Raw genomic sequence first — 12,666 nt, 5'->3', positions numbered from 1 at the left:
TGTTGTACTTTACAACTGTGAACAGAATACTTTCAATATCATTGTTGTTCTTAGTCAATTAAACACACATTTAATTGTAATCAGACTACTACACTGAACACAAATATTGATTTTTAGTTAGGTGAAAGAGTCAAGTTTTGTGAATTTAGGCTACAGAGTCTAACAACACAATGAGTTAGAACAACTTCAACTTAAACAGAAAAGCTGAAATAAATAACCCTTTTATATACTGTCTATGGAAATAACATTTAACCATGCATCAAATATACGAACATGTTGTTTAATGCGCATGCGCCGGAAATACTACGTCATGATGACGCACTACTTCACTAGAGTTTGAAAAATGCCCTGTTAGGAGCTGTGTGCGCCTGCGCCCTCACATCTGCTCTCTGCTAAGGATTTGGTGCGACGTGACAGTGGCTCCTGTCTCATAAATTTTTCCTGTTATTTTGCAGGTATTATTGTTACAACAACTTAATAATATGCACACGAGATCTGTAATGCAAATGTATATGCCGCAGATATTTCGAGTAATGACGTTCGGGGTTGTGAATATGTTGATATGCAGACTGTCCGCCATTTTGTGAACGCTGTAACACGAGGTGATTGTGAAATGCGTTTAATTCGATTCAAATTGACTCCATTTACAAGGTTATAGTGTTCATTATGAATTTACTTTAAAATTGTTTTTGGTTTATTAAGTTATGTATACATATAAAGATCGGATGCACTTTCTCAGGCAAATGTTTCAGACATACATTCAGCTAAGTAATACTGTGTTATTTCCTGCCGCTGCAGAAAGAAAAAGGAATGTTAAATATGTCTGGTTTACATATGTTTATAAGGTTTTTATGCATAACATGTTCAGTCAACATAATTGTTATATGCATAAAATATTCTTTTGACTTATTTGAGTAGATGTACAAGAGTCTGTACAAAATATATTGCCAAGACAGCACACCTTGATCAAGCTAAAACACTACTATCAAGTCACTAACTATCCCTATAGCTTTAATGCTTTGATTATTTTCCACCTGTCCATTTACATATGCCCCTATAATCACCATGTATTTTACAGGTAACAAACCAAAGGAAGAAGGCTGCAGCATTGCTGTGTCAACCGTGGTAAATAGCATACAGGAACATCCTTCATGAAGATAGCTACAGTGAGGAAAGTAAGTATTTGAACACCCTGCTATTTTGCAAGTTCTCCCACTTGGAAATCATGGAGGTGTCTGAAATTGTCATCGTAGGTGCATGCCCACTGTGAGAGACATAATCTAAAAAAAAAAAAAAAACAGAAATCACAATGTATGATTTTTTAACTATTTATTTTTATGATACAGCTGCAAATAAGTATTTGAACACCTGAGAAAATCAATGTTAATTTGGTACAGTAGCCTTTGTTTACAATTACAGAGGTCAAACGTTTCCTGTAGCCTAGTTTTTCACCAGGTTTGCACACACTGCAGGAGGGATTTTGGCCTCCACACAGTCTAGATCAGTCAGGTTTCTGGGCTGTCGCTGAGAAACACGGAGTTTGAGCTCCCTCCAAAGATTATCTATTGGGTTTAGGTCTGGAGACTGGCTAGGCCACGCCAGAACCATGATATGCTTCTTACAGAGCCACTCCTTGGTTATCCTGGTTGTGTGCTTCGGGTCATTGTCATGTTGGAAGACCCAGCCTCGACCCATCTTCAATGCTCTAACTGAGGGAAGGAGGTTGTTCCCCAAAATCTCGCAATACATGGCCCTGGTCATCCTCTCCTTAATACAGTGCAGTCGCCCTGTCCCATGTGCAGAAAAACACCCCCAAAGCATGATGCTACCACCCCCATGCTTCACAGTAGGGATGGTGTTCTTGGGATGGTACTCATCATTCTTCTTCCTCCAAACACGTTTAGTGGAATTATGACCAAAAAGTTCTATTTTGGTCTCATCTGACCACATGACTTTCTCCCATGACTCCTCTGGATCATCCAAATGGTCATTGGCAAACTTAAGACGGGCCTTGACATGTGCTGGTTTAAGCAGGGGAACCTTCCGTGCCATACATGATTTCAAACCATGACGTCTTAGTGTATTACCAACAGTAACCTTGGAAACGGTGGTCCCAGCTCTTTTCAGGTCATTAGCCGCGTTTCCACTGTCGGGCCAGTGCGAGCCAGGGGAATTTAAATGGGCCGTGCCGGGCTAATAGCCTCGGGCTAATAGCACCGGGCCTGCGTTTCCACTGTCGGGCCAGAAGCTCCACAGCGCTTCACTAAAACACGCCCGTAACACGCCTCTCTGGAACAACGTCACACTAACCCATCATTTCACCAACAAATGGAAGTTTTATCAGAAAACTAATCAGAAATCACTGGAAACAGCGTTGAAAACAAACATGATAAAAGCAGCCGTTTGCTGGCATTTTTGTTGTTTACTTGAATATTGAAAAAACCAAGCATCGATATTTTACCACAGGTTTACAATAAAAAGTGATACATTGATCATAATGAATTAATTTATGTCAAAACTGCACATTAGTCACTCAGAAATAAATTACCGTTAGGTCTATTTCACAAAAGAAAGAGGACACACTTACTTCTTCAGTCGCGTCTGTTTCTGTTTATCTGGTAGTTACAGGACATATTTACATCACATTTAGAAAGAATGATAATTTCTACAAATATATGCCACCAAAAATACGAACTGAGGAGCTTTAGCACTCTCTCGACTCCCATACAGATATTTTCAGTCAGAGAAACAGAGGAAGCTCCCGAAAAAAAAAGTTGCTTTATTTTATGATAGTCCGGTATAAAGAGACGAGACGTAGGCTACTGACAGATAAAATAAAAACATGACTGTGATAGCCTTTATGATTGGTCTGATTTCTTCAAGCGTTCACTATGTTTTTTTACTATGCGTATCTTCAAGCGTTTACTATGTTTACTATGGTAATGGATAGCGCGCATAGTCTTTTGCATCACAAACAGAAGGCATTCAAACATGAACGCGAGTTAAATTATTTTAAAAGTCTTTAATCCTGACAGAATCATCCGGCGCTGCCGTCTCCCGACTCAGGTGAACTCCGCCTCTGTTCGTAATAGGGCTGGGCGATATGGAGCAAAAAATATATCTCGATATATTTTGCTATATCTCGATATACGATATATATCTCGATATCTTTACAGGAAAAATAACCCCCCAAAAACTACTGCAAAAACAAATATGCCAAATACCACAGTCTTTTTTTATTGAAGTGCAAATAGGTAGGCTGTTCATGTAGGAACAAAGTGCTTCTGCAGCATAAAAAAAAAAAAATCCCTGTATACAAAAATAATAATTTAACTGTAAAATAAAGGAAGAAATAATACATATTGTACTATTTTTAATAAACCTGTATAGAAATATCATTACTAATTTTGGCAAATAAATAAAAAAAAAATGCCATATATCCCCCAAAAACTGCACAACTGTAGAGTAAAACATTAATTAAAAAAAAAAGTGATAAAAATGCATCTAAAAATTGACATGATTGTTACAAAATAACACTGTCTGGGGCCTCTGGGGAACTCAGAACAACTGCTAGCATAAAGTTTAAGGTAAAAATAACTGCCATTAAATTATAGTATCTGACTACTATGCAATTAGATAAACTGTTCATTCATTACATCACTTTACCTCTGTCTTTATCCACCTTTATCTTCTTCTCTTCTTTTCGGCACTGTATATAGCAGAATAGGTAACTTAGGCTAATGCTAATTTATAATGTGTCATGTAAATTCGGCCATCCGTCACAACCAGGAAACTTTCAACGTGTCTAGAGCTGGCGCGAGCTGCCAGGCCCGTTTCTAGGGGAGCATGTTAAGTGTGAGTGTTAAGCGCCCTCAAACAAAAGCAATGCGGCGAGAGGCGACGCTACACAAAAAAATACCAACAACAACTGATCGCGCGCGCACTGTTTCTGACGCACTTCAAGCACTCGCTGGGCGGGGAAAGATTGATGTGCCTGACCGGACTCGGGGGACTTGAATGAGACAACACGCGAGGGCGGGGGCGAGCACAGCACAGAGAAGGCAAACAAGCAAATTGGCGAAATCAGAATTAAATATAAACTATATATGGATATATACGATATGTCAAAATCCATATCGAGTTTAAAAAATATCTCGATATATCGTAAATATCGAGATATCGCCCACCCCTAGTTCGTAACCACTCCTCTAGCCTGAGCCGGCCCGCTTTAGCCCAAGGTATTCGACGGGCCAGAAATCCTGGTAAGCCCCGATCAAGCCCCGGAAGTGACAGTGGAAACGCGACTGGCACGCACTAGCACGGCCCGGCCCTGGCCCGACAGTGGAAACGCGGCTATTGACCAGCTCCTCCCGTGTAGTTCTGGGCTGATTTCTCACCTTTCTTAGGATCATTGAGACTCCACGAGGTGAGATCTTGCATGGAGCCCCAGTCCGAGGGAGATTGACAGTCATGTTTAGCTTCTTCCATTTTCTAATGATTGCTCCAACAGTGGACCTTTTTTCACCAAGCTGCTTGGCAATTTCCCCATAGCCTTTTCCAGCCTTGTGGAGGTGTACAATTTTGTCTCTAGTGTCTTTGGACAGCTCTTTGGTCTTGGCCATGTTAGTAGTTGGATTCTTACTGATTGTATGGGGTGGACAGGTGTCTTTATGCAGCTAACGACCTCAAACAGGTGCATCTAATTTAGGATAATAAATGGAGTGGAGGTGGACATTTTAAAGGCAGACTAACAGGTCTTTGAGGGTCAGAATTCTAGCTGATAGACAGGTGTTCAAATACTTATTTGCAGCTGTATCATACAAATAAATAGTTAAAAAATCATATATTGTGATTTCTGGATTTTTTTTTTTTAGATTATGTCTCTCACAGTGGACATGCACCTACGATGACAATTTCAGACCCCTCCATGATTTCCAAGTGGGAGAACTTGCAAAATAGCAGAGTGTTCAAATACTTATTTTCCTCACTGTATGTGCGGCAAGCTTAAAATTCAAGATTACCTTTCTCAATTTGCATGGGTCTTGGGTTTGCATGGGTCATTTATCTATATTTGTGTAATTGATAAGTTATGTTTAATTCCCTGTAAAGTAGCAATACAAATGTTCTCTATTTTTAATCACTTTAAGCCCGGTGTCAGTGAAGATGGTGTGGTCAGTGGAATCCTGGTGTTTGTGGGAAATGGAAGGAACGTTGCCCAGCACTACGATGTGACCCTGATGACTGAGGTAATTCATCACACATTCATTAACAGTTAGCAGTCAAAAGTTTACGTACGCTTTGCAGAATAAACTGCTTCATCAGGGTAGTACTAAATAAAAAGAGAACATATACATTTTTGTGATCCCTCTTATTGCTAAAATTATTAACATTTTGCAGATACAGCAAGGTGTATATAAACTTTAAAGCGCAACTGTATATCTATCACTTTCATTCATTTGAGCCAAATATAATAATGGACTGGATCTGTTAAACAAATGTTTTCCTTCTGTTTTTTTTTTTTTTTTTTTTTTTCTCAAGGTATTTTTTTCTGACTTTTCTGCCTCTTTGGAACATTTCCATTCACATTTACTCTGGAGAGCTTCTGGGACATTGACATAAACAGCACTTTCCAACAACTTCAAAAAAATTGATGACATGATTTTGGTTTTCTTGTTTTTGTGCCTTTGGATTTCTTCAGTTTTTGTTTTGTTTTTAGACAAACTTATATTCACTGTAATGCTGGAGTAAGCATTTTGTCCTGTTTAACGTTGGTGCTATGTAAAGTGTGCTATGTTAATATTAGTTTATGCATTAGCCAACATGATCTAACAATGAGTTTTTTTGTTTGTTTTTTTACAGTATTTATTAATCTTTGTTAATATTAGTTAATTAAAATATAGTTTAAGTTAGTTAATACAGTTTATAGTCATTGTTCATGTGAGTTCACATTGCATTAACTATTTTAATACACAACTTTTGAATATAATAATGCATTATTAAATGTTGAAATTAACATTAACTAAGACTAATAAATGCTTAAAGTATTATTCATTCTTAGTTCATGTTAACTGAAGTAGTTAACTAATAATACCTTTTTGTAAAGCATTACCCGTTTGAATCTTAGTGTTGTACATGGAATGATACTTTTCTTCGAATTTTGTTTGTATTAATTCATGGTTTGTGTGTTTGAGGTACTGTGTGTTTGCTGTGAGGTAATGCTAGTTTTCTGTGATGGATAGGTTTAGGTACCTTTGTATGAGGGAGAAAATGATTATGCATAATAAGCATCATTGTCCTCCAGACTCTTTATAAATGAGTTAAAGGGATAGTTCACTTTAAAATGAAAATTCTGTCATCATACTCGCCCTCAAAAGTTGTTTCAAACCTGTATGAATTTATTTCTTCTGCTGAACACAAAGGAAGATATTTAAAAAAATGTCCGTAACCAAACAGTTAACTGGTCCCATTGACTTCCATAGTAATTTTTTTTCCTACTATGGAAGTTAATGGGACCAGTTAACTGGTTAGTTACTGACATTCTTCGAAATATAATCTTTTGTGTTCAGCAGAAGAATTAAATTCATACAGATTTGAAACAACTTGAGGGCGAGTATGATGACAGAATTTTCATTTTAAAGTGAACTATCCCTTTAAGATGTTGTAACGGTTTATGTATGGTGTTTCTGTGGGGGGGTTTTGTGCATCAACAAAGGTTTTTATGTATTTATTTGTCAGTAAATGTACGTAGAGGGTTTTAAATTGAATTTGTGTTGATTGTAACTAGGTTAAGATTTTTTTTTTTTATTCAAATTTGAAATAAATTGCAACTTTATTATTATTTTTTTTAATTACAAATGTATTTAATTATATAATAGTGTACATGTATATTACTTGTCTCTTAATGACAACTAATTGCATTTTATGTCAACTTAATATGTGATATATTTCAAATCAATTATACTTAATGTGCATTCAGACCGGTGAAAACATTGCATTTGAGTTACACTTAAGTGTATGCATTTAAAGTATATTATTTGTATAATAAGTACACTTTATAAAAGTACACTAAAATGCTTTTTTTTTCACAAGGGATGTTTCAGTAACTCAGTACCCTATGTATATTTAATAATGTTTAAATGGTGTAATATTTATGAATTTGATTATACGTAGCCACTTTTTGATTGCCGTCAAGATTACTTTCTGGTTGCCGCGAGACTCCGCCCACATGCTGTTCTGATTGGCTGTGGGTTTTGATTGATTTTTACACATCTCTAAGTCACGTCGCGTCTATTGTGGACAGACAAATTATTTGCTGAAATCTTATCGCATCGTGTCTGTTTACGACATGGTGTAATAATCTTCGGAAACACTACAATTTCTCCACTTCATCTGCCAGGGAATTTAACGCTCGTATCAGCTCTGTCGCCGCCATGTTTCCTTCCAACACCTCAAAATACGTAACATATATAAAGCTGGTAAGTCCCGCCCATCCGTAAAACCCCAAGTGGACCTCTAGACTACAACTCTTCGCTGCTTTTGATGCGTTTGAAACGTCACCACCACTCGCACACGGACACTAGCTCACGGATCCCGCTAACATGGCTGTGTCTTTGGTGCACTTCACCGCCTTCTTTCAGGGAGAGGACAAAATCGTTGAGGTTGGCGAAAACCACGGGTAAGTCAACTTTATGGGGTGACGTCACATAGGCGACATGTAGTCTTTCTCGTTATGTCTTTTCCACAACTGCTAGCCGAAGAATCATACCATATACTGTCAAACTCGTAACATGAAAAATTATATAAAAAAATTCACAGACAACATATGTTCACATTCATGGCACAATTCAAACGGGACCAGAAAATAATTATTTTCTCCCATTCACTTGCATTGACGATTTTTCAACCTAGAGGTCCACTTGGGGTTTTACGGATGGGCGGGACTTACCAGCTCTATAGCCTATGTTTACCTGTTGCCGAGCCCCACCTTGATGCAGTGATTGACAGAGCGGGACGGGCCGGGGACGTGATCGGCTCGGAATGCATTTTCAATTTGCACACTGAATTTTGCTACATTCATTGCGGCACATTTAATGAAAATGCAATCGAGTGTAAATTCAATTAAGAAAAATAACATTTAAATGGTCATTTGGCTAAAGTTTTTGCTTGAACACGTTAAAATATCTAATCATTTCTGTAATACATTTTAATTTTAATTTTGCAACTTATAAAGCGTTAAAATGTATTCAATTTACATTTTAAAACTAGTGTATGAAATGGCAAATGTAAATTATATAATTTAATTTTCATTTTGCACCAACGTTGCACAAATGTAATGGAAAATGTAAATTCGAATCCAGAAATGCATTGCCATTTTGCATATTACATTTCAAATTGAATATTGTTACTATGCTTCCATAGGTGACAGTCGGATGAACTGTCCATTATAGTGCTTACAGATAAAGGGCACTTACTTTTAAAAGAGGCGTCTTGGCAGTCATACCCATTTTGGTGTCATCTGCTTTCCCGTCATCTGTCAACACACAAACAAAGAGTAATGTCAGAATGTGCACAAACGCAAATGTATGCACACCAATTAACGTGCCTGAAGTAAACTTTCCTCATACTGCACACATATCAGATGTACTCCCAGTAAAGTAAAGTCATGCTCCCAGAAGGATCGTTTCACAGTTTGTTTTGGTTTTGATATTTAATAGAAAAATGACTCTTACAAAAGAGACCTTCACACATACACACTTATGCTCTTCTATAAACTCTTATCTTCAAGAACTTCTCTTGACCTCAACCCACTGTGCGAATGACCATACAAAAACCATCTGTTCAGTAAGAGCATGATAAGAAGGGAATAGGGTTGGCTATCATTTGAATTATAGCTATTATGATTCTGATTATGCTTATCCAATTCTTAATCGAATCCAAGTTTAAAATGTGGTAAAAGAAATGTCTAAGTTAAACATTGAGATCAAAATATTTATTCATTGTCTCTTTTTGCAAAACATTTGGTTGCAGCTAAAAACCATGAACAAAAATCAGCAGCCTAAAGAACACTTACACAAGGAACTTTTGCCTATGACTAACCTAACTAACAAATATACATTTCAAACATTACTAAGGACAAGTACACAGTCAGTAATAAAATAACAACAAATAAACAAATTAACAATAGCTCAAATAAATAAAACTTAAAGATACAAATTAAATAAACAGTGCTTTTCAGGTATAGAAAAGTATAGTAGTAGTATTTATATATGGAATATAGTAGAGATGTGCATCTCCATAACCAAGGCCGATGCGATACACATCTCGATGCATAGCCAAACATACGATACGATACGATACATTAAAGATACATATAAATCAGCTACTGATGCGATACGATTCACCCCATTACGATGCAGTGCGATCCGTTTCGATTCGATTCAACAATTGCTATTCAATGCAATAAAATGTAATAGAACATTTTTTTTGATGCTACACAATTCAATATGGTACAAATAGTTCGCTTTGGTTAAGACAGACAGCAAATCATAAATTAACTTAAGTGCCTTCTGACTTTGTGTGTTTCCAAACATTGGATTTGTAATTATTTGGTGGAAGATGCAGCTCTACCTCTGCCATGTTAATCTATATTCTATGTCAGACCCCCCTCTTCCGAATCATTTTATGCAAGTATCTGATTCCCAATCTTAAGTATTCTATTCTCAACTGTAAAAGGGAACGTGCGAGTTTGGATGATAAAGTCCTTTATGTTCCCCGGAGTTGTGTGATATTCTGGATTTAGATGAGAATGCTTTTTTAATTCAATTTCAAATAAATTAGGAGAGCAAACAGGATGAAGAAATGTAAATTATACTGCGGGGCTGTTGAATGCGGAGTCTAAAGTCGTTCCAGACAGGTCTTGACTGCATTGCAGTTCCATATCACTTCGCCAAATGATTTCAGTTATTTCAAAGGTCCTTACAGTTTACAAACAGCAAAAGATCCTAAATCTACAAAACACTGACCAAATAAAAATAACAAACAATAGAATAAAAATGACAAACTATTTCCATGTTTTTTCCTTGAAATTACATTTTATTAAAGCACTCTCTTCTGCCGCTCTCTTTCTGCACACACATATACAGACACAAACGCACAGAAACTTGTCGTCAACATTGCCCCGCGACTTAATCAATAAAATATGTTGCAATTGAAAAGCTACATATTTTTTCACAGTATCAAGGTAGTAACGTGTTTGAAGCAGTTAAACTTAGTGTCACTCTTAGTAGAGTGCGCTACAGCCAAACACTATTGAGATTCACAGATAAGGTAATTCGCACACGCTCAATCAAACCAAATCCAATCAATCCATCAATCAATGTCTCTCTCTCATTCTGTAATAACTGCTCAAGTCTCCATTTCTAGCTCTTAAATCACAATACACATTTTTTATTAGTACACTTGTATGGTTTTAGCGCAATACATATAATTGATTCACTACCTTTCAAAAGTTTAGCATCGGTTAAATTGTTGTAATGCATCTTATACTCAACAAGGTTGCATTACTGATCTGAAATGCAGTAAAAACAGTAATATTGTGAAATGGTATTAAAATTATATTTAAAAAATAACAGTTTAAAATGACACGTTTCTATTTTAATATACATTTTAAAATATGTCAAGTCAAGTCATCTTCATTTATATAGCGCTTTTAACAATGTAGATTGTTCCAAAGCAGCTTTACATTGATAATAGGAAATTAAAGTAAAGTGTTTTGGCTTTATAGCAGCTCTAGAATAAAGTTATTGTCCAGCTAAAGTTAGTTTGATTGATTCACTTCTGTCGCAACTATCATAAGTTATTAACTTAGGGGCCATTAACACAACACCGTTTTAACAGAAAACTCTTAAGTTCTTTCTGCGCAAACTTCAAAAACGCGAACCAGTGAGAACGCCGATGGCGTGCACATGCGTATTACGAGTTCAGTCTATAGGTATGTGCATTTGAATAAATGTAACTTTTTCCTGTGATTTCTAAGTTGAAATTTCAGCAGTCATTACTCCAGTCTTCATTGTCACATGATCCTGAAATCATTCTAAATCGCTGAGTTGGTGCTCACGAAAAATTGCATATAATTATCAATGTTGAAAAAACTTGTGCTATGGAATATTTTGTGGAAAGCATGATAAAAAAAAAAAAAAAAAAAAAAATCAGGATAATTTGATAAATATAAAATGAAAAAAGAAATCTGTATTTATTTATTTATTTACACAATTTCATAACAGTATTAATTTATTTAAACTAAAAATAAAAACACAATTTTGAATGGTATAGTGTACATGTGTTAAGATTTATTTTCATAAAGTGCTCTGAAAGTGTTCTGAAAACAATGGTGGACATTTTGTAGTCCAGTATATTTTGATGGTTGAGTTAATAGATTTGAACTGTTTTAAAAATGTAATCTACATGTCTGGGAATAAATCACTAATGCAGTTATTTGTTTCATCATAAACCTGACTAATGAAATTACTGTGCAAAATTTCCTTGCTTTGTAATTCAGTAAATCCCTCCTCTTGTCATTCCATTTCAACATCTGTGGGGTGTAGCCAACTGACTGTACATCATTTCAAACATTTTTCATAAATACCTTTCATTTCGTTAAGGGTTTAACTTCAACTTTTTCGACAATGTAAGAATATACAGTCCACATTTAAGTTGTGAATTTCGCCCAACCCTGATGATCACATGTGTTGTCATACAGTTGTCATAACTACTGTTACACAACCAGAAGAAAATGATGTTTCTGCTCCTAGCCTAAAACCTTTGTGGATTAGCTTATTTATATTCATGGCTTGTATGTTCAGTAAATTGTTCAACAAAACATAATATTGGGAAGTATGTTACACCACAGTAGTAATAGCCAAAATACCAACAATATTTTACAGACTTGGGCGAAGCAATAAAAACCTGAGAGGTGCATTTCTCATAAGTGCAGTTTTATGCGTGTACGTTATGTCTGTGTGCATCCATCCATCTATTTAGCCAGTTGTTCTTTGTTTGGTTACAGGTTATAAAATGGTATTATAAATAAATTAAATTAAATTAAAAATTAATTATTGTTTGTCTTGGATTAGCTCACAGTGCAGTGTGTAAGTGTCTATGTGTGCAGTGATGTATTTTGTGTCTTATTTTATAGTCCAGTATAACAACAGGGGAGGTCTAAGAGTCACACAATACAAAGGATTACTGCTGTTGACACCTTTGTCAGTCAAAATTGTCAATCAGGCCGCTTTCACGCCGTGGGTTGATTTTACAGTAAAATGGCAGCCGACTTCACAAAAATGTCCAACTCCTCCAGAGGCTTCAATGATGTGGACAAATCCTAAAACCTGCTGAGTTCACACATTCAAATGAATGACCTCATTGCAAAATACTCTACAGCATATCAGAGAAGAAAGCACTAGAATACAGCACACAGAAACTGTGATCACTCAAACCAACCCATAAAGCAGGGGTACTCAAATTACATGGTTTGGGGGCCACTTTCAGACCTGAAAGTAATCATACTTTTATGATTATGTGGCTGAAAAATGTGTCTGTTCTTACATGTACAGGTAGCTGTGGTTGTTGGTTACTGAACATTTCAATTACCTTGTTTATTAAAGCAGT

The 12,666-nt window shown here is 36.1% G+C and overlaps 1 protein-coding gene across 6 annotated transcripts in view; it reads right to left on the bottom strand.

Moving 5' to 3' along the window:
* svild (supervillin d) overlaps nt 1-12,666 on the bottom strand; it is a 226,291-nt gene that overhangs the window by 135,032 nt on the left and 78,593 nt on the right. For all 6 annotated transcript variants that reach the window (XR_014032158.1, XR_014032159.1, XM_081393653.1 and 3 more), the window contains one exon: nt 8,472-8,530. Coding sequence is in view for 4 of the 6 variants with exons in the window: in XM_081393653.1 (XP_081249779.1) it covers nt 8,472-8,530 (59 nt within the window). In the remaining 2 variants the exon portion in view is untranslated. The remainder of the gene's footprint in view (nt 1-8,471; nt 8,531-12,666) is intronic.

This window comes from Scardinius erythrophthalmus, assembly GCF_964197995.2.
Source record: "Scardinius erythrophthalmus genome assembly, chromosome: 18".
In the NCBI taxonomy this organism is placed as follows: domain Eukaryota; kingdom Metazoa; phylum Chordata; class Actinopteri; order Cypriniformes; family Leuciscidae; genus Scardinius; species Scardinius erythrophthalmus.
Note: the sequence above shows the minus strand (reverse complement) of the source record. Positions and strands in the feature narration are given on the sequence as shown.